Source organism: Halichoerus grypus, chromosome 13 (assembly GCF_964656455.1).
Source record: "Halichoerus grypus chromosome 13, mHalGry1.hap1.1, whole genome shotgun sequence".
NCBI lineage: Eukaryota > Metazoa > Chordata > Mammalia > Carnivora > Phocidae > Halichoerus > Halichoerus grypus.
The window spans coordinates 21,124,571-21,150,172 of record NC_135724.1 but is presented as its reverse complement, the minus strand read 5'-3'; the positions used below and the strand labels follow the sequence as shown (position 1 = coordinate 21,150,172).

Genomic DNA, 25,602 nt, shown 5'->3' with positions numbered 1-25,602 from the left:
TATTTCTTTTTTTTTGTTTGATTGCTGTTGCTAGGACTTCTAGTACTATGTTGAACAATAGTGGCAAGAGTGGGCATCCTTGACGTGTTCCTGATCTTAAGGGAAAGGCTCTCATCTTTTCCCCATTGAGGATGATATTCGCTGTGGGTTTTTCATAGATGGATTTTATGAACTTGAGGAATGTTCCCTCTATCCCTATACTCTGAAGAGTTTTAATCAGGAAAAGATGCTGTATTTTGTCAAATGCTTTTTCTGCATCAATTGAGAGGACCATATGGTTCTTCTCTCTCCTCTTCTTAATGTGTTCTATCACATTGATTGATTTGCGAATGTTGAACCACCCTTGCATCCCAGGGATAAATCCCACTTGGTCGTGGTGGATGATCCTTTTAATGTATTGTTGGATCCTATTAGCTAAGATTTTGTTGAGAATTTTGGAATCCATATTCATCATGGATATTGGTCTGAAATTCTCCTTTTTGATGGGGTCTTTGCCTGGTTTGGGGTTTAAGGTAATGCTGGCCTCATAGAATGAGTCTGGAAGGTTTCCTTCTGTTCCTATTTTTTGAAACAGCTTCAGGAGAATAGGTATTATTTTTTCTTTGAATGTTTGGTAGAATTCCCCAGGGAATCCATCAGGCCCTGGGCTCTTGTTTTTTGGGAGGTTTTTGATCACTGCTTCAATCTCATTACTGGTTATTGGCCTATTCAGGTTGTCAATTTCTTCCTGTTTCAGTCTTGGGAGTTTATAGTTTTCCAGGAAGGCATCCATTTCTTCCAGGTTGCTTAATTTATTGGCATATGGTTGTTGTTAATAATTTCTAATAATTGTTTCTATTTCCTTGGTGTTAGTCGTGATCTCTCCCCTTTCATTCATAATTTTATTAATTTGGGTCCTTTCTCTTTTCCTTTGGGTAAGTCTGGGCAGTGGTTTATCAATCTTATCAATTCTTTCAAAGAACCAGCTTCTAGTTTCGTATTATTATCAATATGACTCTTTATTTTGATTAACAGTTGGCTTATGTAGTTGGCTGCTCCCATGTTGGGGGCATAGATATTTACAATTGTTAGATCTTCTTGTTGGATAGACCCTTTAAGAATCATATAGTGTCCTTCTATGTCTCTAACTACAATCTTTAGCTTAGAATCTAATTTGTCTGATATAAGAATTTCTACCCCAGCTTTCTTTTGAGGTCCGTTGGCATGGAAGATGGATCTCCATCCCTTAACTTTCAGTCTGGATGTATCTTTAGGTTCAAAATGAGTCTCTTGTAGACAGCATATGGATGGGTCCTGTCTTTTTATCCAATCTGCAATCCTGTGCCATTTTATGGGAGCATTTAGGCTGGTCATGTTGAGAGTGATTATTGAAAGATATGAATTTATTGTCATCATGTTGACTGTGAAGTCCTTGTTTCTATAGATTGTCTCTGTAAATTTCTGTTCTATATCACTCTTGGGGTCTTTCTCCTTTTATAGGACCCCCCTTAATATTTCTTGCAGGGCCGGCTTAGTGGTCACATATTCTTTCAGTTTCTGCTGGTCTTGGAAGCTCTGCATCTCTCCATCCATTCTAAATGACAGCCTTGCCAGATAAGGTATTCTTGGCTGCATGTTCTTCTTATTTAGTACCCTGAATATGTCTTGCCAGCCCTTTCTGGCTTACCAGGTCTCTGTGGATAGGTCTGACGTTATTCTGATGTTCCTCCCTCTGTATGTAAAGAATCTCTTCCCCCTAACTGCCCTTAAGATGGTTTCCTTCATTCTAAGATTTGTGAGTTTTACTATTACATACCGGGACGTTGGCCTGTTTTCCTTGATCTTGGGAGGGTTCCTCTCTGCCTCTACGACAGGAATGTTTGTTTCATTCCCCAGATTAGGGAAGTTCTCAGCTATAGTTTGCTCAAATATATCTTCTAGTCCTCTCTCTCTCTCTCTCCACACCCTCAGGGATCCCAATAATTCTGACATTGGAACGTTTCAAGGTGTCACTTATTTCTCTGATTCTGTTTTCATGGATTTTGAGTTGTTTCTCTGGGGCCTCCTCTTTTTCCTTCTTTTCTGTCAATTGGTTTTCTAGATCACTAATTCATTCTTCTGCCTCGCTGACCCTAGCTGTTAGATTATCTAGATTAGATTGGATCTCATTGATAGCATTTTTAAGTTCTGCCAGTTCAGCTTTCATTTCTGCCCTTAGAGACTCTATGTTGCCATTAATCGATTTCTCCATTCTAGCTGTCGTCTTCATAACTGTTACCCTGAAATCCATTTCCGACATCTTGGTTATATCTGTATCCATTTGTAAATCTGTGGCAGAAGTCACAGTCTCTGAGTCTTTCCTATTTTGCAGGTTCTTCCTCCTAGTCATTCTGTTGAGGGAATGTACAGGGTCCAAATTATTGACCACAACCCAAGCAAGATGCACCTGTTTTATAGGGACCTTAGGGTTGTCGGCCTCTCTTCTGGGGGAGGGGCCTGCTGCGCTGTTACTTAGGCAACCCTGTTTGGGCGGAGTTGCCCTGCCCCCTGTGGGGGGAATGGGCTCAGTGAAAACCGGTCTTGGGGGGCTTTTGTTCTCTGGCGGCTTTCCCTGGTTCTTCGGGAGTCAGAGTAGAAGAGATCATTTCCAACCCTCTGCCTCAGAGCAGAGAAATCACAGTCTGTTCTTCAATGAGCTCTCCAGGCCACACTATCCCTGTTTCTGTCTGTGCTGCTATAAACTGCAGCATCCTAGGTTGTGCACCCTTCAGCAGGGCTCCCAGTCCTCACCTCCAGGTCAGGGCATGGGGGCACGTCTCTGCCCTTTGTGCTTCTAACACCACCAGCCGCCCCCAGTTCACACGCACAGCCCCACCGCTCCAGGTTTCAGTCTGGGGGGCTGCCCTAAGGTCCTTTCCCTGCCACTACCGGTCTGTGAGTCTGTGCCCCATCCCCAGCATGGGAGGCTATCGCTCACTGGCAGTGCAGGATTCCCACGGCTCCCTCCCCCTTCCATTTATCTTCTGATATCTGCCGCAGAATCACGGCTCCCTGCTTCATACCTTGAAACCAACCGTGTGCAATATCCTGTTTGTAGAGATCCAGATCTATCTTCTTACATCTCAGGCTGATTTCGTGGGTGTTCAGAGTGGTCTGGTAGATATCCAGCTCAATTCAGGGGACCAGTTGGAATAGGGTCCCCTAGTCCCCCACCATCTTTTCCTCCTCAATTCTACAATTAGTATTTCTGTACAATTGTTTATAAAGTAAGATTTTGTTAGAATTCTATCACTTAAATGACATGAATAAGGCTTTTTCTATACCATTATTGCATACATCTGTGGATGAATGTTACTTTTTGCATAAATTCTATTCCACGGTTTTATTTATCTAAACACTGAGAAACTTTATTTGCGTATATGTGTGGGTAAGTGTTACAATAAGATTTTTACAGCAGTCACTCAATGATTTGAACTTCCAAATTACGTGCCAAAATCAGACTGTGAACTCTCATCTGAAGTTATTTTTTATAATATTTCAACAAACTAGATGTTGTCTTCCAATTATGCTGGAAGTAAAAATTTTAGAAACTGCTTGACTTTCAAAAGTATTTGTTACTCATTCAGGTTATTTCCTTTCTCATTTTTAAGAGGTACACCTATTAGAAACTTTACCAAGATTTACAGAGTAATTATAAAATACATCTGCAAATTTTTTCCACTAAGAAGTACTTTATATAATATGATATATTATGACAGGATTGGAAGCATTGAAATATCACTTACAATATACTGTTATCAATATAATTTTTTGAAAAATGCTTTTATTCTATTACAATCTTTTAGTTTGTAGTCATTTCATGGAAAACACCCATCATTTAACCTACTTGAAAGAGTTAGTCCTTATTGTGAAAACAATAGTGTTTTTTTTAAATTTTTCAATTCAAATAAACATGTTACTATATATTTCAAGGAGTATTATAAATACACTGAAAAATAAATTCCAGAATGCTAATTCAAAAGCTATTTTACTAGAAGCAGCCCTTTTGATTTAAAGTGTTGTATGTTTAATGTAATGAATCTGCACTTTAAGTTAGAAAAAAATTTTTAAATCTACATGTTACTTCTAACTAATTTAAAATAATGCAATATAATCTGTGTCAATGATCATAAAGTTACTTAGGTAAGAAGAATATGATAAAAAGAAAGGTTTTCCTTTGGTAAATGTGCATGCTTATGCATGTTAAACTCCAGTAATTGGAATTAGAGTGTAATTAAATAAAAATAATGCATATAATAGAACTAACTTTATTGATGTAATAGAAATATACTGCTGAAAATCATTCTAGTAGCTAGTTTAAATTGTATTTTTTGTTAATAAGAGGTAGGGAATACTAAATATTTTACAAGATGATGTAAGATGATCGACTTCAATTAGAATAAGTATTTTATAATGTGGCATAATTTAATAGATATTGAATAATGGAATTGAATAATGCTCAATACACCTAGGAAATATTATGTAAGATATTGATCTGTGGAAATATTATGTAAGATATTGATCTTGATATATACCACTAAAAAATATTTGGTATTCCCAAACAACATGTAGTTATATTTAAATTAATGTGTCACTAAACTGTACTGTTTTGCTGTTCAAAGTCATTTTCTTTCCATTTAAATAAAACTCCTAAGTATGATTATTGAGACTATACCTTGCTTTTCTCTCTCCAGACTATCTCTCAAGAGCATTACATTCTTTCACAGAATGAGCAGAAAATTCCTATTTCCGTAGCTCACTTTACACAATATATTCAGTTTCTGAACAACCCAACATTTCTAATACCACAGTTATTGCTTAAGAGAAAGAAAAAGGCAAAAACAAAACAAAACAAAACAAAAACCAGAGAGCCTTAACGTGGCTTTATGGTGGCTTGTTTCATTGTTTCTTTCTTTGAAACTGTGGAAAGTTTGAAATCTCAGGGTAATGCTCTGTAGTAAGGTGCTGGAGGAGGGAGCCATCTTTTTTTTTTTTTTTTTTTTTTTGATGTAGTGTTCCATGATTCATTGTTTACATATAACACCCAGTGCTCCATTCAGTACATGCCCTCTTTAATACCAATCACCAGGCTAACCCATCCCCCCACCCCCCTCCCCTCTAGAACCCTCTGTTTGTTTCTCAGAGTCCATAGTCTCTCATGGTTTGTCTTGCCCTCCGGTTTCCCCCCTTCATTTTACCCTTCCTACTATCTTCTTTTTTTTTTTTACGTATAATGTATTATTTGTTCAGGAGCCATCTTTTTTAGAGTAAGAAAGAGACTGTGGAAAGAGAGGCAAGTAAAGGAACCTACATGATGCTATGAAGAGTATTCATGGGTTTGAAGATGTGAAAATTTAGCCCTTTCCTTTTTTATTTGTTTGGTGGCTACCTAAGATAAATAATAATAATAACATCTTTTTTTTTTGCAGCTGTCGTGAGTGCCATCCCTGTGCCAACCCTGGAAAGTGCCCAGTACCCAGGAATCCTTCCATCTCCCACGTGTGGATACCCCCACCCACAGTTTACCCTCCGGCCTGTGCCATTCCCCACACTGTCAGTGGACCGAGGTTTCGGAGCAGGAAAAAGTCAGTGTAATGCATTTTCCTTTCTTTTTACTAAGAACAAATGAATAATAACCAAGCATGTCTTGTTAAATGTATCACATTTTAATGTTCTCATCCCTTGGGAAAATTGGTTTACCTCTGCCCTGGGTCAGAATCAAAGGACCGATTCTCTGGGAGTCTTTCCATAGACAATGTGGGAAGCTGTGGGGAAACAAAGATTAACTGGTTCAGTAAAACAATGATGTGATGGGCGCTTGAACTTAATATGTGGTCAACTAGGAAATGAATAATCAAGTGACTGTCCTCCAACATATTCTTGTGTAAGTGTCTGTTGGTTATATTTAAAAGTGTGTCATTGATTCCTGATAAACCAATATTTAAATGAATGCCTTAGCTTTCTTTAATTAAATCAATTAAGCAATATCTTTTGATTTTTAATTAATAATTGTTGGAGAAAAAGATTTCCAAAGGAGTAATTCATTTGTTTTTGTATTATTATTACTTTTCTGATTTTAATGACATATAGGTGACATATAACATTGTGTAAATTTAAGGTTTACAATGTGTTGATTTATACACTTATGTATGACAAAATGATTACTACCATAAAATTGGTTAATACCCCTCTCATGTCACATAATTGCCATTTCTTTTTTGTGGTGAGAATGTTTTAAATCTACTTTCTTAACAACTTTCAAGTATATAATACAGTATTATTAGCTATAATCACTATGCTGTACATTAGATGCCCAGAACTTAATCATCTTATAACTAGAAGTGTATACTCTTTGACCAACATCCCTCTTTTTTCCCTATCCCCCAGATCCTGGTAACCACAATTCTAGCCTCTATTTTTATGAGTTCATCTTTTTTAGGTTCTATATATAAGGGATATCATATAGTATCTTCTTTTTGTTCCTGACTTATTTCACTTAGCATAATGCCCTCAAGGTCCATCCATTTGTTGCAATTTCTTTCTCATAGCTGAATAATTTTCCATTTTGTATATATACCACATCTTCTTTATCCATACATCCATTGATGGATGCTTAAGTTGTTTCCATATCTTGGCTATTGTGAATAATGCTACAATGAGCATGGGCGTGTGTATATATCTTTAAGATCTCATTTTCATTTCCTTTGGATATATACCCAGAAGTGAGACTGCTGGATTATATAGTAGTTCTATTTTTAATTTTTTTAGGAACCTTCATACTCTTTTCCACAGTAGCTGCACCAATTTACATTTTCAGCAACAGTGCACTCTTTTGTCCACGTCCTTGCCAACATTTCTCTTGTCTTTTTGATGATAGCCATTCTAACAGGTATGAAGTGATACCCCATTGTGATTTTGATTTGCATTTCCCTGATAATTTGGTAAGGTCAAATACCTTTTCCACATATTTGCTGACCATTTATATGTCTTGTTTGGAAAAATGTTTATTCAGTTCTTCTGCACATTTTTAATACAACTTTTTTTGCTATTATATTGTGTGAATGTGTTACATATTTTGGATATCAACTGCTTATCAGATATGTGGTTGGCAAATATTTCCTCCCATTCTGTAAACTGCTTTTCATTTTGTTGATGGTCTTCTTTTAGCTGTACAGAAGTTTTTAATTTGATGTAATCCCATGTGTTTATTTTTGCTTTTGTTGCCTTTGCTTTTTGGTGTCAAATCTAAAAAGTCATTGCCAAAACCAGTGTCAAAGAGATTACCCCCTATGTTTTCTTCTAGGAGATTGACAGTTTCAGGTCTTAAGTTCAAGTCTTTAGTCCATTTGAGTTCATTTTTGTGTACAGCATAAGAAATCCAGTTTCATTCTTTTTCAAGAGGCAAGTCAATCTTCTCAATGCCATTTATTAAAGAGACTGCCCCTCACCCCCCGGTATATTCTTGGCTCTTTGGCATAAATTAATTGACCATGTATACAGGGGTTTATTTCCAGGCTCTCCATTCTGTTCCATTGGTCGGTGTGCCTGTTTTTAGGTCTATACCATACTATTTGACTATTATAGCTTTGCATTATAGTTTGAAATCAGGAAGTGTGAAGCCTCCAGCTTGCTCTTCTTTCTCAATATTGGTTTGGCTATTTGGGGTCTTTCTGGTTCCATACAAATTTTGAGATGGTTTGTTCTATTTCTGTGAAAAATGCCATTGGATTTTTGATAGAGATTGCACTGACTCTGCAGATCACTTTGGGTAGTATGGAAATTTTAACAATATTAATTCTTTCAAACCATGAGCATGGAATATCTTTCCTTTTATTTATGTCTTCTTCAATTTCTTTCATCAATGTCTTATAGTTTTCAGTGTAAAGATCTTTTTCCTCCTTGGTTAAATTTATTCCTAAGTGTTTTATTCTTTTTGACACAATTGTAAATGGGATTGTTTTTCTTAATTTCTCTTTCTGATAGCTCATTAATAGCATATATAAATGTAACTGATTTTTGTGTATCGATTTTATATCCTGAAAGTAGTATTTCATTTGTTTTAAGGGAAGTAGTTATGGAGAGAGACTCTCAATCTATTATATACACTCTGGTGGTTTCTCCTATGCCATTTGACTTTTTTTTCTTCTTCAAGCACAGCATTTTAAAATTAATTTTATGGCTTTCTTCTCCTGGTTAGGAACAGGTGACTCAGCAGCTCATGTGAGATAGGATGTTTTGTAATAGATAAGATGGTAACAACAATAAAATATATTTGTGAGGTAAGCTATATTTTTTCCAACCCAACAGGGACAGCTCTAAGAAATCATAAATCGTCTAGATGTAGCAAGGTTAGAATTAAAAGGCATCAAAAATCTGTCAAGAGAGAATGAGATTTATTTTCCCTTTTCTCACTGCACGTCATGTCTACAGAATAGAGTTGTGTGCAGGAACTCAAGAAAAAATAGTTCCCCAAACCATATTGAACAGCATTAAATGAGAAAGATATGGGAAGTCCAAAAACCAAAAATTTCCAAATACCAGGACAACTAGGAAGGTGATTCCAGTCAAAGAATTCAGAACCCACAAGTCCCTTCTTCAGCTTCTGAAATGAACTCTCCCCAGCAGAAAAGAAAGGATTATAGTTTTTGCTTAGTTTTTCCCTCATCACATCACTGTCTACTGTTTTCTTTTTATTTCATCTATATTCTCTGACTTTAAAAGTGTGAGAAGAATGTGTAGCATGACCTTTATCTCTTCACTACACAAGACCAAGTCAAGCCAAAGTTCAGTACACTTTATTAAGGAAATTAACTATTTTATTTTATTTTTTTAAAAGATTTTATTTATTTATTTGACAGAGAGAGACATAGCGAGAGAGGGAACACAAGCAGAGGGACTGGTAGAGGGAGAAGCAGGCTTCCCACAGAGCAGGGAGCCTGATGTGGGGCTCGATCCCAGGACCCTGGGATCATGACCCAAGCCGAAGGCAGATGCTTAATGACTGAGCCACCCAGGCGCCCCTTAACTATTTTATTTTATTCATGGTGTATTCCTGTCATTTCTTTTTCTCCTGTAAAGATATAGTCTCCTTCTGAGAACTCAGCATCCCATTTACTCTTTTCTTTTTCTCTTGATTTGGTGCAACGTGCAAAACTGTCTCATTGAATCATAGGCATAGTCATTCCAGAAGTTAAATTTCAATGAAAAAGAAAATAATAAATGAACTAGCATAATTTTCTTTTTTTCCTTTCCCCCTTGGCCAAAATCAGTTACATGGAGAAGCTCAGTACCAATGGGATAGGGAAGTATATACGCCACCCAACATGAACTAAGGAATTCACAGGGGAAGGGTGAGTTGTGAACAAATAATACAGTTTATCACAGATTACCATTCACCATCAGGACTTTGTGTGAGTCACCGTTTCTCATCTCAGACTCTATGCAGATTCTTCTACCGTGGATGTATTTGTTTCTTAGGCTGCCATAATAAGGTACCATAAACTAGGTAGTTTAAAATGACAGAAATTTATTCTCTCATAGTTCTGGAGGCTAGAACTCCAAAATCAGGGTGTTGTCAGGGTTGTGTTCTCCCCAAAGTCTCTAGGGGTGGATCCATCTTTGCCTCTTCCAGCTTCTGGTAGTCCCAGGTATCCCTTGGCTGTGGCAGCATAACTCCAGTATCTGCCTCCTTCAGATGGCCATCCTCCCTCTGCCTGAAGAGGTCTTAGAGACCCAGAACTCTAAGGACATATTTGGAGGCCACAAACTTTTATGAAGAGAATTGCGTCTCCCAGAAAGATATGTTGAGGTTCTAACCTCCAATACCTGTGAATGCAACCTTATTTAGAAATAGGATCTTTTCATATGTTACCAAGTTAAGGTGAGTTCATGCTGAATTAAGGTGTGTCCTAATCCAATATGCCTTGTGTCCTTAAAAAGAAGAGACTCAGACACACAGGAGAAGTTGACCGTTTGACAACAGAGGCAGAGATTGGAGTGATGCGTGCACAAGCCAAAGAAAAATAAATGAACTACGTTAAAATGTGTTTTTATTTGTGATTAAACACTACAGATTTGTTTATAGCTGTGATTAGAGTCTCACGTGCCACTCTGGCGCAGGACTTTGATAGTAGAGCAGGCTGCATATATGTGGGGACAGAGAGGATACTGGAAATCTCTGTACCTTTCACTCAGTTTCGCAGTGAACCTAAAATGAATGAATGAATGAATGAATGAGTAAATAAATAAATGAATAAAAGAAAAATTTAGTCTCTTTAGAAATTTTAAAAATTTTGTTAACTTATTTAAAAGTAAGGATTATTAAATAAGGGTAGTTATACAACTATAATATATAACGTAAACATAAAATATATAATACAACTATTATATAAAGTTATATAAATAAAGGATTCCTAAAGAGTGCTTAACTTAATTTTTGAACTTGATCTAAAAATCAGAAAGCATGGACATATGACTCCTGGCCAAAATTTCACAGATTTTTTAAAATATATATTCAGTCATACATCAGGTAATTTTTGAGCAAAAGGAATGTGCAGTGCAAAAGAAATAGGCACAAATATATGTTTCCATGTGATGGCTTAGAAAAGGAAAAGAAATAAGCACCTCTTTTCTAGGAAACCAAATATTCTCTAAATCACTATCAGAACCAGTTAACTTCCAGCCATTCAGTATTGGTTTCTAAATGCCTTGGAGACCACTAAACATCCCTGTTCTTTCTCAAGCAGAAAACATTTCATGACTCTGGCTGGAGATGTCTTATTAGTCACCTTGAGAAACAACCACAGTCACACATAGGAAAAGAAAAATTTGTGCCAAGTGTGGAGACTCTCCTTCCTCCGAAGTTATCTGAAAGACCTTTGAGTTGCACAAGAAATGAATCACTAAAACTCTGTTCCCAAAGAGCTGCTCCTTTCTGAAAGTCACAAATAAAGCTGAATTTCTCTCCTACCGTAAGAAAAAGAAAGTTGTAGGATATTGTACATTTGCATTACACACATTTGGTGATCCACTAATAAAGATTTATATAGTTCTGATGGACAATTACCTCCTCTTCCTACTAATAAACTATAGTTCTGGTCTTAGCCTCAATAGGCAAACTCCCTGGGGAACAAGAAACAGTGCCATATTTTGAAAACTTCGACCAATAGATAGTCTTGAGGCCCAATTTCTACAAGTCACTATAAGCATTTTCTCATCCTCGAAACAGGTAGATACCAGAGGTTAGATGATTTTTACCATTCCTTTCAGTTTGGGTGTTGTCTTAGTGAGAAGGCTGGTCAACCTCACCCATGTTATTTTTCTGTCCTAACTCTCCCCCAAATTGGAAATCAAATAATAAGTGGGATTTGACCTAGATAGAATCATGGGCACAGTGGAGTTAATGAATTTCTCTCTAGGGTCTATGCAAAAATCCACACTGTCAGGAACTGGGGTTACTCAGGAGTATTGCACAGTTGTTTGTTCTGAGATTAATGAGTGAATTGGGTTCCTTAAGTGTTCCTGTCTCAAAGTCTTTGCGTAGAGTTGCCGGCATGCTATATTTCTTTCAAATACTACAATTTGAGATAGAAGAAAAATCCTCATTTCCATTTTTGCAATATTTTTGCCAGTTATTCTGTAGCAATTATTTATGTGTTGACATTAATTACCATAAAGTGCCTTGAAATTTGACTCTGCTGTGTAATCGTACGCTATTTGTACAATGGCTTCCCACTATTTCATCATTTGAAAACGAGTGCCTTGCCAACACTTACTTGATTCTCCCTTTCCTTTCGGAATTGCAGGAAGGCTGTGCTTGGTGGGCGAAGGGAGGTTTTCTTTGCTTTCCAAGCTCTGAAATACCATGTCACTGAGCCAGTGTGTTTCACACAGGTGTCCTGATGCTGACAACTAAACTGGCCAAAGGGCTCTTCTGATGTGAGGGCTTTGCTCCCGGGGAGCCATGGCTATTGTATTTAAGAGCTTTGACTGCCTCAAATATCAGCCAGTTCTGAAAAGCATTTCTTTTGCTCCCCATAAAATATAAGAATTATGAAGTGACTATGGAAAATCGGTACCTTGTCCATTGTATTAGATATTAATTAAGCAAACTTGTCATTTTTGAACAAAATAGAACTAGTCCCTTATGGATTAGTGATGTATTTGGTCTCCCATTCCCACCTAGCACATTAGATTAGGCACTTTCCTTTCCACTATGTGTGGTACTAAGGATTGATTTTGTCAAAGAGCTTGTCCATATGTGTGGAGCTACCATTATTTCCCTCAAATGTGTTCCCAGTGGGAATCATGGTGACCAGTTGAAGACCTGGGGATGAAGGACTAGTCATGTGAGCAATGCCATTAAAGAGAATAGGAATGGGAGTGACCCCCAAACATTCCATGATGTCATCAAAATTCCTGTGAAACCTGAGGTTTTTGAGAAACTAAATTTTGGAAAACTAAAAAAGTGCATGTCAACTTTATTAAGCCTAATGTCACAATAATATTTTAACATAGATCTTTTTCATTTCAAAAATGTAGAAGAAATAGAAAAGGAAAATATGAAGGAATAAAGAAGCACATCACACAATATATTATTTCTTTAGTGGCTAAAGCAGTTTTTAAAATATGATATGGATTTATTACAGTCCATCTTCAATAGAATTACTGAGGGCAGATTTCTGTAGAAAATTGTGAAATTTCTTTCCCTGGAAAGATATTTTTAATATGGTGGTATGGACCTGTAATAAAAACTGGCCCATTGGTAATGAAGAGGGACCCAGACATAGGTTCCTACAGCCTCTTCTCTCCGATCTAGAGCTAAGACATACTGTGTTGTTATTTGGATATTGACCATTGGTCATTTTCTCCTTTAGATTAAATATGAGTCCAGAGTAAACTGGCGTAATTTTCTTTGCCTCTAAAACTATACTGTCAACCATCTAATTATGCAGTCTTTAAAGTTTTTATTTATTTATATATTTGTTTGTAATCTCTACATGCAACATGGGGCTCAGACTCAATGACCCTGAGATCAAGAGTCATATGCTCTTCCGACTGAGCCAGCCAGGTGCCCCTAAAAATATAAAGGAAAGAGAAACAGGTGTTCTTGTATTCAATCAAGACTGCATAATTTGAATACAAGAACACCTGTTTCTCTCTCCTTTATATTCTTCTTCTTTTATTTTTTTAAGATTTTACTTTTGAGTAATCTCTATGCCAAAGTGGAGCTTGAACTCACAACCCTGAAATCCAGAGTCACATGCTCTACTGACTGAGCCAGCCAGGCACCGCTCTCTCAAGCAATTTAGCTCCTTATAAACACCTACCTGAAGCCTCTATCCCTTCTGCCCTTATCTGAGAACCCACGTCACCAAGGATTTGCCTTGATGTTTTCCTTGCAGCCCCACCTTTTAGCCTTGATATTTTGCATGTGTGTGCCCCTCCCCTCCGTGATAGGACTTCCTAGCTTAGAGACAAGGCACTTCTGAAAACTCCTCTTGCCAGAGTTCTATCCAGTTTGCTGTCTTGATTACATTTTCTTTGTTTGAAGAAATCTTTTATCAAGTCTTTGCTTTTTTACTAGCTCTGGTGGCTAGGTGGCTATATCCTGTCCTTGGCCAACCCTATGTTTCCCCTGCATCTATCTTTGAGTGGGGTAAGCCAGAGTCTTCTCAATGACCCAGAGGATCTCTAACCCTTTCTGAATATAGAAAAATGAGACTTAATACCAAATACCCTCCGAAGGCACATTTCACTTCTGCATATCTTTAATATAATGTCTTGATCTTTGGTATCTTTAATTTCTACTCCCTTCAGCATTATCACATTTTCTTTCTAGCTCCTCTGCCCTTTGCTGACCTCACTGAGCCTCCCAGAGAGTTGTCTCAAAATTATCTCACAAACTAATTATCTCAAAATATTTCCAGGTTAAAAATTCTCTTTCAAAAGTGAGATATAGTATCTTCTTTCACTGCGTTTTTTCCACTTACCCAATAGAACTTTCTTTCAAAAATAAATCATCAGAAATATCTTATCTCATCAACACTTATACTGCCGATGCAGCTCTTTGCATTTACAGTTTCACCTGGACCTGTTGATTTTGAATACGAATGATAAAGTCAAGTCACAGTGTTCTTAACATAAGAAGCTGCCTTGCCAATATTTTAGTCCCACTCAACTGTGTTCTCTGGAGAAGAGGTATGTTTCTGTATACGGAGCTGTCCAAATGCCCAAAGGTGATCACAAACGACTACAGGAAACCTCTTCAACTATAGTAATCTGACTGAAAATTACAAGGTTTGCTACCAAAGAGGAAAAATTACAATTCTGCATTCAGGCAACTTGTTCCAGCAAAGTCATCTCTCATATAACTTTTGAGCTGGATGTGCTTCTTTTTTGTTATGGAAGACAATGATAGTGGCTATTACCTGTATCATTTTATTAGCAATGCCTTGAACACCTGGTAACTCTGATTTGTTTGACAGTTGACATGGCATGTTTAAATTGCAGAAAAAAATTGGCATATTGGCTAGTAGATAATAATGCAGCTGTAGCTGAGTTTGGGATATTGAATTTCACTGGCATTGCTACTTATGAAAGGAGAAATAACTCTTTTTTCTTGCTTCATCACTTATGATTACAGGGCCCTGCCAGTTCAGGCAATACACAGCAGTGTATACTTTACTGTTCTTCCTGCGAGATAGATCCCTGTCTTGCTGGATCTATTTCCACTGTTATTTAAAGGGGACATGCTATTATATCCCAGAAACATATGAATGAAGAGAAAGGAGAATGTTCATAACTTGAAGAAGAGATTGGCCAGATCCTGACTTATTTCTCTACATGGATCCAGCGGCCCTGCAGCTGATTTAGGGAAAGCAAGCCTTGTCCTGGAATAATGAATGGCTTTTCTTGTCTCCACTGCAGCGGTGAGTGAAGGACCAGCCACCCAACAGCCACCGATGTTGCCCCCAGCACAGCCTGAGCATCCCAGCAATGAGGAGGCACCAAGCAGAACCATCCCCACAGCCTGTGTTCGACCAACACACCCACTCCGCAGCTTTGCTAATCCTTTGCTACCTCCACCAATGAGTGCAATAGAACCGAAAGTCCCTTACACGCCACTCTTGTCTCAGCCAGGTAAATACCCGTTTGTTCACGTTTAAAATAGTTCTCCTCCGTGCCTCTCCTTAAGTGCATGAGGGTTCCTGCGAAGGCAGGTTGCAATATGTCTGTCACCACTGTAGGCCTACCCAGTGTGCTCCTGTCTGGTACTGATGGTTCTAGTGCAGCTCGTAAGGATCTGCCTTGGCAAGGACTGGCTGGTTATAGGTGCCTTTTATTCCTTTGTAAATTCGTTCATCAATCCTGAACACTGCTGGAAACATTCCTGGTTCTTTAGTCTGCCACATGGATCCTAGAATTTAAGGCTAGACACCAAGACTAGAGGTAAAGATACAAAAGTCTGAAAAAACCACTTTTTAGAGATATGCGTGTAATTCCATAATTCTGCTTTGTGCCTTTCAATAGTCATCTTCCAGAGGTTCTTATTTCCAAGTTCCAGGGCCAGAAAGGGAAAGAGTCCAACTTCTTAATTTTAGAAATGACAAAACAAACACTTAAACAAGGAGTAACATCTCTATGGTAACTGTGATAGTGTGATTTATGAGAAATACGTATTTGGTCATTTAGATGATCAAAATATAGTTTTCATTTATATTAGGTCTTCCTCCACAGTTTCTGGGTACTCTGGAGCTCACAGCTGCCAAACCCTTAGAATTTCCTTAGTGATAAGGGGATAAAGGTATCTTTAGTTATGTTAATGAACGTGACCTTTGGTGGTTTTTGTTTGTTTGTTTGCTTATGAACATGACTTTTGGACAACCCCCTCAAGGGTGAGGCTGGTTGCCAGGAAGACCAACTACATGATTAGAGAGTTGGAACTTTCAGTCCCACCCCCAACCTCCTGGGAGAGGAGAGGGGCTGGAGCTGGAATCTACTAATGACCAGTGACTTAGTCAAGCATGACTGTGCAATGAAGCCTCTATAAAAATCTAAAAGGACAGGGTTTGGAGAGCAAACAGGTTGGTTTACATGTGGAGATTTGGGGAGAATGATGTGACTAGAGAGGGGATGGAAACTCCATGCCCTTTCTCCAGACCTCACTCTATGTATCCCTTCATCTGGCTGTTGATTCGTATCCTTTATCATAGCCTTTAATAAACTGACAGACATGTTTCCCTGAGTTCTGTGAGCCACTCTAGCAAATCAATCAAACCTAGAAAGGAGGTCGTTGGAACCACCAGTCTGTAGCCAGTAGGTCAAAAGCACAGGTAGCAGCCTAGAGCTTGTGACTAGCATCTGAAGTCGGGGGTAGGAGACAGTTTTGTATGGCTGAATCCTTAACCTGTGGAATCTGATACTATTTCTAGGTAGATCATATCAGAATTGAGTTGAATTCTGCTGGTGTCTGAGAATTGGTTGGTGTTGGTGGGACAACCCCCCCCCCAACACTGGAGTTAGGAACACTAACCTTGAAGAACGCCTTTCTAAGAAGATCAGTTGGCAGAGATGAGAACCAGAGTCCCCTATTCCCGATGCAGTGTTCATTTTATTGCCTCAGTCGGTATCCAGTGATGCTAATCTGGAGTTCCTCTTCATTTCTGTTAGGGATTGGGGGGAGGAGGGAGGGCAGAGAAGGAGAGAAGAAGAAGAAGGAAAAGAAGAAGGAGGAAGAGCAACAGATAAAAAGCCAAAAGATAGATATGTAGATACATAAAGAACTATGTAGTGCTTAAAATTATTTGAACGATTTGAATAATTCTTAACAGCCTCAATATATCAAGCATAAGATAGCAAAGTTCAGTGGTCCCAAGTAAATAGAGCTCCGGTGATAGACACAGCTGGATTGGCCAGTCTGTCATTTGGCAAATATGTGTAAGTTTCTGTTACTCAGATCCATACCCACAGCTGCTATAGTCACTGCATTAGTTCATAAGCCTCATGATGACTGCAAACAGTAAAAAAGATACAATTGCAATTATGAATATTATCTTAATATTAAGAATGTTTCTTGTTCCTGGTACCATATTAAGTGATTTGTGTTCATGCCCTCTGGTGTTCTGCCTTTCCTGGGGTGTGTGGTACAGATGCTCAGCTACCAGCTAGCCCTGGGAGGTGGAGTGGAGCTCAGGGAGGATGTGGGATTCCAGCCCTTGGGATGTATGAAGGAGGTTTCTCTGACACATAGGTTCAATGGATGCCATGACTTTGTTTCACAGGAAATAGCTCTTCTAACCCAAAAGAAACCCACACTAGGATTTAAAGCACATCTATATCGCCCAAACCCCTCTCCCCATCCTCCACATCTATACACTCCACACACGTTATGGGCAGAGTCTGCTACTTTATAGTGCCCTGAAACCGTGAAGTCTTTGCTAATTGAGACAAGGACAGTTGGAAGCAAGAGAATTCAGTTAACGAAATTCCCATGTCAAGAACTCACTCCCTGGTGATTTCTGGTTGCACTGTTTCCCACTGCAGTACCAACCAAAAGAATAGACCTTGGAAATGACTGGTATTCAGCCCTTTATTGAACATGTATTATATGCCTGGCATGCATATGCAGACTTGTAACATCACATTTGATCCTCAGAGCAACTTTGGGAGGTAGCTGCTTTCTTAACCCCGGTTCATGGCTACGGAAACTGTGACACAGTTAATTTAAGTAACATTTATGTCTGCACAATTACTGACCAATGCATCTTCTCCCGCTCTTTTTGCCTATAAGCACAGGTTCTGAAATTTTAGGAACTCATTTGCACCTGTTAGTTTGTTTCTAACTTATTTAACGACAAAAACGAAGATAGATTTTTTAAAAAACTTACTACATCAAATCATCCCAAAACTGATAAAAAGAAAAATGAGAAACATCTGAAATAATTTGAATTGAGGAATACCATTTCCTCATAAGCCTTCCTCACTCACATTCTAATGAGGCAAGAGGTTTAACTGTTTTATGAGGAAGAACACCAATTTTATAATATCAAAAAACGAATGCACCAAAGTACTTTATACGGTTAACTACTGTCTCTAGTTGGAAGTAAAGATTAACTATGTTATCACGGTGAAAAAAAAAAAAAAGATGAAAATAAAATCCTGAAGTCACTTTCATTTAAATGAAATTTTACCATAGCAGAAATATTTGCTTTGGAATACAACGTTTGGAAATCAACCCATGCTCCAGAGGACTGTGGTAACAAAGAACCCTAATTTTAGAAAGAACATCTGACAATAGACAGAACAAAGCACTGGCATTGTTATTTACTACTTACTGTTTTCTTCCGGTTACAAATAATAGGAAAGCAACCTTAAACAAAGTCTGGCACAATATAGCATAAATAAGTGTATTATGTCTTTAAAAGATGGGAAATGGAGTCCTTTCTGCTGTCTCTACACCCGTTCTCTCAAAAAATAAGCATATCTGAAGAACCCTGCTCTGATCTAATGCCATGCAGGCAAGATCTCATTTTCTTTTATTTCCATTGTACACCTAAGAGCCTTCTTTTTATTAACTGTCTATCTCATTTTAACTATCATTCTTGTTTTTATTTAAACTATTTCTTAAAAACTATCTCTTATTTTATATTTTCCAATATCTTTGGGGTTTTGGTTGATTATATATTTTTCATGGTTCTCCTTTAAATGCCATCCTCCCCCACTCACCTTGAGGCATATCCTGCCATCACTTTGGAATTATTAAATGCCTTTTCTTTTCATGTTTCTCCTTCATTGTCTCCCTGTGATTCCTGTTCATTTCATAATGTCTTACCTCATGATTTTCAAATAAGTTCTCCCTGCATTGCTTCTGACACATGGTAAATAGTATGCTTTTAAGAAAGGGCTGATGTTTACTTATTCTAATAGAAAAAGAAAATTAGCAGACTGACAAATGTATTAGCTGTGACATTAACTACATGCTTCTTAGCCTAAAAGATGAAATACTTAGAGCTTTCAACAAATTTTAATTCTAAGAAAATCATTACTTTAGTCAAACTGATTGATGAAGTAAAGTCATTCTCTTGTTGGCTTAAAAAAATACCTCAAATAATTTTACTTCAGATTTCACAATAAAGGACTGAGTAATTTCTAATGAATTTATCTTTACTTACTTCAAGTAATTACTTTAGAATATGGTAATGTGAGGCATTGCTATAATTTTTAAAGATCACACCAAATGAGAAGCTCCTTCTGCTTTGAAACCACTTAAATTAGGATCAATGAAGAAGCTCTTTCCCTACTCATATAATTGTGTGCGGTTTTTTTAAAGGCAGCGTCATTGATCTGTGCCTCAGTTGGACTTCCAGTAAGGCATGCGGAGCTGTGTTTGCAGGATGTGAGGTATAGGGCAGTGCGTACTACGCAGTAACTGTCTCCACGGAGTTGGGGAGATTTTTGCGGTATTTTTATAGTGAGTGGTAATTAGAAAGTCAGCCGGTTGTCATAACGACTGAAATTCTGCCTACCTGAAAACACAGATTCTTTCCTTCATTTTTTTTTTTTTTATTTCCACCTGCCCAGTTAAAATTTAGCTTATTAGACGAGAGTACTTTATGGTGTTTCTTACAATTTCATCATCCCCTTATGATAAGGTAGTTCGTTTCTTAATGCTTCACAGTGAATAACTGTGCAGTCTTTATGCATTTCAGGGAGGCTACAATCACTGCACTTTGCAAATCACAGATGTGGACATAGAAGTGATTTGGCTTAATCCCCTTTCAGGTTAAATAGAAAATGTTTGATGGAGTGTTGCGCTTATGGCCTTACAGATCTGACATAAATTCTACAAAGGGCCAAGAGAGGGTTTTTGTTTTTTCTTTTTTCCTTCACTAGTGAAAATTCCTTTTAGCTGTGAAATGATCAGCTGCACTTTAAATGAACCTGGATTAGGAGACCATTTGTCTTCTGAGGCTGTAATTCTAAAGAGAAAGGAAGTGTGACCTCTTAAATAGTGACTTTTATACTAAATAGTGACTGTTTTACATCAGCCCCCTGGAGTTCTTGCATCTTTGTCAAAGGGGCCCATGTGCTCTATTGTCCTCCATTTACACATTGCATTTCCACACGTTTTCATTTATAAAAGCAAAAACCTAGAACATTCTGATCTTTCCAGTCTTCAAGGGATCAATATGTCAGTGGACATGACAAGACCAAAACTCATTTCATTGTACTACGAAATTGAGTTTGATTTTCCCTCTGCAAATTGTGGCATGTGCTTCAATTTGTCTGAGGACTGAGGACAAGGAGTGGGTGGAGGTGGCTGGACAGTGGACGGGAAAGGCATTTGATTTATATTTTATGGCTGGTTGGGAAATCATGTGTTCCTGCTATAACCTGATCTTTTTGACAGGCCTCATTTCAGTAAATATGCTATCACACAAAACTGCCAATAAATTACTATAACACATTAACACAGTTGCATTTCCTGAGCCACTTGTAGGCCACCATTGGGGGTGTTCATCAAGGATACCACAGGAGTGTTCCATTCTGCTGAAATCAGTCACAGGGAGGTCACGGGAGATCAGACATCCTTACACAGGTGAAACAAGAAGGTCACTTTTCAGGCCAGTCAGGTCAAATAAGTCATTGGCACAGCCAAGTAGGAGAGATATGTTGATTTGACGTTATTGGGGCCCATACCACTAATCAATTCCAATGGGGAAAACAACACTATCTCCTGTTACATTTCATCTCATATGTAAGATCATCTGTGTTTTAGTTTGTTTGTTTCTGTAGGTAGTTCCTTGAAGTTGTCCTGTCCTCATTCCTAACAGATTTTTTTTGATAGATGAAATCTAATTTCATTTGGTCTAGTCATCCTTAATTATCCCTTAGGAAAAGTAAGTCAAAATTGCCTTATATATCACCAATGTTTATGACTCTGGAGCCTACTTGGTGTTTTAATAAAGTACTATTTCCTCTAGGATGGGGTTCCAGTATTTTAAACAGGAAAGAGCTCTTCTAATTTCCTCAAAGGGGGAGAAATGATTGCTAGAGGAAACATTATGAGTAAGTCACATGACTGGTGTCTCATTTATAATATGACAAAACCAAAGCCTAAAAGACTAAGCAGCTTGCCCAAGGTCAACAATTGCACTAATGGCCACGTTAAAAGAATTCAGAGAAATAGAACATTGAAGAGAAACAAAGGATTTTATTTAACTTTTTTGTGATGTGAATAGTTATACTTAGATCAACCTCCCCCCGACCCCGCCCCATAAGAGGGCTTCTAGGATGATACTAGTTATTAAATAGCCTCCAGAAAGAATTGTTTCATAGAAGGTAGTTTGAGTTATTTAGCTTATCATTTGAATAGATGTTTTATTCCTTCATGTAGGCTAGATGGAGGAAAGAAGTTCTAGCAAGAGTAGTGACTAGCCAGGGATTCAGGATCGCTCCTATCTGCTTAAACTCACTTGTCCAACCTGCCAATGTCCCTCTGCAGGACAGTAGGGAGCCAGGGAGCTGATATCTGTTGCTTTTCAGTACCACACATACCACAGGTCGCCAGGGCTTTGGAGTCCAGTAATAAAAATAAAGAAGAATAGAAGGAAATGTAAAATGAAGATAAAAGTTAAGGCACATGAGACTATTACTCAGATTGTGGGTTAGAGAATGTCAGGGTCAATGAGCATGAAAAACAAACAGCTGGTATTTCCTTCGAACTGCAAAAATCTATTGGGACAAGGCAGGACAGTTGAGTCAAAATCTGAGTCCTTTCAGAGGACTTCTGCTAGATTAAAAAAAAAAATGAGAGAATATTTCACCAGAAATGGTTATATCAATATATAAAATTGAGGTTAATTATCAACTTAATACAGTTAAACTCTGGGGTTAAAGTATTGAGTTGCCACCTGTATAATCATAAGAGAAAATGAAAAATATCTATTTTCAGAACTTTGTTACCAAGTAGACTACATAATTTGAAACCTATGATTTAAGAACGTCCTTGGATTTTATGAGGAGTGGGTGGCCTCATGAGTGCAAGAGAATGACAAGGAAAAGGGTGAGCAATAAGTTGTTTTCAAAGCAGCAAACATTCCTTTCACATTTCCTAAGAATGTCATAGGTCACATGGTTAACTTCTGCTATATAAATTTTGTTTTTTATGAAATATCTTGAGGATCAAAGTGTCCTTTTTTTTTTAAATAAGCTTATGTGAAATTAATAAGGTTAAGGTTCTGGATTTTGCCACCTTTTATAGTTTATAAAGGACATTTCCAAGTGAATTCATGCCTAGCGGAGAAGTGCAATCACTGTCAATTGATGCAGAGGGAGACGTTCAGAGAGGTTGAATAACTTGTAACTTCTCTAGGATCACATGTCATTATCCTTGGGACCTTTATATAAGCCACAGTGGGCACTCAGTAAATACTTGTGGAGCTGAGCAGAATAGAATAATAAAGGTAAGAGCCAGAAATTGAATTCAGGTCTTCAATTTCAAGTCGAATGATGATTACAGGTGAAGCAAAGCAACTTGAGAGTTGGCAAAAGGATTAGATAAGCCGAAAAAAATTTCCAAAGTCACAACCATTTGATCCTAAAATATTATGTTCTGAACTATGAATAACATCTTATTCCAAAGCTGAATTAAATTGCATCAAGTGGAAAAATATGATAATGAAGCCACCACCCCTGGAAAACCTATTCACTAATTTAACATCCATACTACAATGGAGAATGGCATCTGCTTTATTCATAAGAAGAGGGAGTGCAGCTCAGTGGAAAAAGAGTCCTGAGTCTTTCCATTATGCCAATTTGGGAATTAATTTTGTTCCCCCGAATCCATTTATTCTCATCTGTGAAATTTGATAGTCTTTCATATTTAAAGAGGAATGAAACATGGAATTGTAGCAGTCTTAATTACTGCAGAAACGAGGGTGGATATTCTCTCTGTATTTTTTCTTCGCTTTGTGAAAAAGTATGAGTAAGAGAAGGGGTTTCACTCAAGTAGATTCTGAACTTCATAGTGTGCATTGTCAACTAGTATTAGGTTTCAGTTGCTTTGGGAACAAGGGGAAATTTTGAAACAAAAAGTGTTCACATAAACCTCTGTGTTAATGGACTATTGAAAATGTGAAAAATCTAACACATTGAAAACAAAAAATCTCTGTGATATTAAAATAAAGTAAGAAAACCATTGTTAAAACCATTTAGAGCTCTACTCCTTCTGAATGTTTATAATGTTTATCTTACTGGTAGGGACTTAATGGAGAATTCAAGTGCCCTGTTAAACATCCTGTGTACTTCATAGCTAGGGTTGATGTTCTTATTACCAGGGTCTTTTTATTTACCAGACTGTCAAGGCTCCCAGGAAAGAATGCCTTTATCTTTTGTGGTAAAGGGATTCTAGCAAGCTGCTGCTACTTCCTTTCCTTCCTCCTTTCCTTCTTCCTCTCGTCCTTCTCCTTCTTCTCCTCCTCCTCTTCCTCCTCCTCCTCCTCCTCCTTCTTCTCCTCCTCCTCCTTATCCTTCTTCTCTCTCTCCTCCTTCTTCTTTTGGCGAAAAACAATAAGTAAGCCCTATTGATTTCAAACTGAGAGACATATTATGACATAATTGCAGGTAGAGGCTTATAGGAATTAGGAATAGTGATATTCGCAATGACACTCTTTTCACATCTACTCCAAAGTGCCCTTCTTAAACATCCTTCTTTCACATATCCCATCCTTTTACACAGTTGTTTGTATCTTTGTACTTCTGTGGTCACCTGAGCCACGATTTTTAATAGAGATAGCGTATTTCCAGCTATAATAATGTGTTGACCTAGTCTACCTTTCAAGGTTGAGTTTGCTAATTTAAACTTGAGTTTCAGTCAGTGTTGCATGTAAAATTATAGTTATTTGTTTGTTCTCTTTTCAGCTACTCTCTGAAGTGGTACCTCAGTTAGTTTATAGAAATAGGCTGCTTTGTGTACATGATCTGAGCTGATGCCTACCCCAGTGCAGGACTAAAGGCAGCACAATGGGGCCATGTAATGAGGAATATACCCAATCTTCCCAGTCTCTTCTCTGGCAGAAGCCATGTAGGACTGAAAGAGCATTTACAGGAAGAAAATAAGAAAACTGTAGGACCCAGCTTTCTTGCTCATTGGCTCGGTTAGCGTCAAATTAGTCATTTAACCTCTTTATGCTTCCATGTTTCACAACTATAAATGGTGAAAATAAAATCTAGTCTGGAAAGGGCTTGTTCATGTAAAATGAATTATACTGGTTAAAAATGTTAGCACTGCGGGCGCCCGGGTGGCTCAGTTGGTTAAGTGACTGCCTTCGGCTCAGGTCATGATCCTGGAGTCCCTGGATCGAGTCCCGCATTGGGCTCCCTGCTCGTCAGGGAATCTGCTTCTCCCTCTGGCCCTCCCCCCTCTCATGTGCTCTCTCTCATTCTCTCTCTCTCAAATAAATAAATAAAATCTTAAAAAAATAAAAATAAAAATAAAAATGTTAGCACTGCATCCAAGAGCTTCTGATTTGATATAAGCTGGAGACCACATTGCCTTATAAATTGGGCCTGGTGAAGTCTGCAACACCTTATATTCAGAAGCTGTAGGATCATGTGGAAGGGGGGTTAAAAATAAATTGTAATGCTTTAGTGGCTGGGAAAACAAGATCTAACTCCAGAATGTTATATTTCACCACCAGTGTGTGCACCAGAGAGAGGTCAGCCCTTGCACAAAGACAGAATGGTGAACAGACGAGAGCGGAGTGTCTGCTCACAGTTATCTGAATATTGTTTCCTGAGTCTAGAGAGAAGCATGGCCTCTTCCAGTTGAACAGGTCTTGTTCTCAAGCTATAAATACGTCCGACAGCCAGGAAGATCCCACCAGCCCCTTTAAATGACCAAACGGCATTAAATAGAATTCCCCCTCCAATTTCTTAATCTGTTTCTACCAATTGGTATGAAAGCCCATTCTTCAAACCCAGTAAGGATTTATCACCAAAAAGTGGGTAGGTTTGGTGGTCACATGCCTGACTTTCTCTCTTAGAAACACTGCATTTCCTGAATTGCTTCTCAGGATGAACCAGTTTGACGTGACTAAAGCCCATGGAATTTCCAGATCCCAGCTCTAATATCTGACTTAGCTATTCCCTGCATTTAGTCTCTGCAAAGAGAATAAATAACAGGGCAAGGAAGAATACAAAGTGAGGAGCAAGAATTGAGCTGTTGGAAGTGGGAAAAAGAAGTTATTTCTCATTGAATATATGTAAAACATTACTGACACCTTTGTCTTCTCATTTATGACTAATATAATTTCTTTTACTAGGAATATTATATATGTATGATTCATTTCTAAATGTGATTTGACATGTAAGTTTTTAATTCTAAACTCTCCAATGAACATGACTATCTAAATCCGTACTTCTTAATTTTTTTTTTCCGTACTTCTTAAATTTTATATGCCTGGGAATCACCTGTAGACCTTATTAAAACGCAGGTTCTGATTCAGTGGCTCTGAAGGAGAGCCTGAGACTCTGCATTTCTAAGATGATTCCAGAAGTTGCTGACGCTGCCACTCTGTAGAT

At 37.9% G+C, this 25,602-nt stretch overlaps 1 protein-coding gene across 2 annotated transcripts in view; it reads left to right on the top strand.

Moving 5' to 3' along the window:
- DCC (DCC netrin 1 receptor) overlaps nucleotides 1-25,602 on the top strand; it is a 1,153,179-nt gene that overhangs the window by 1,107,516 nt on the left and 20,061 nt on the right. For both annotated transcript variants that reach the window (XM_078060292.1, XM_078060291.1), the window contains exons 26-27: nucleotides 5,448-5,603; nucleotides 14,947-15,159. In XM_078060292.1, coding sequence (XP_077916418.1) covers nucleotides 5,448-5,603; nucleotides 14,947-15,159 — 369 coding nt within the window. The remainder of the gene's footprint in view (nucleotides 1-5,447; nucleotides 5,604-14,946; nucleotides 15,160-25,602) is intronic.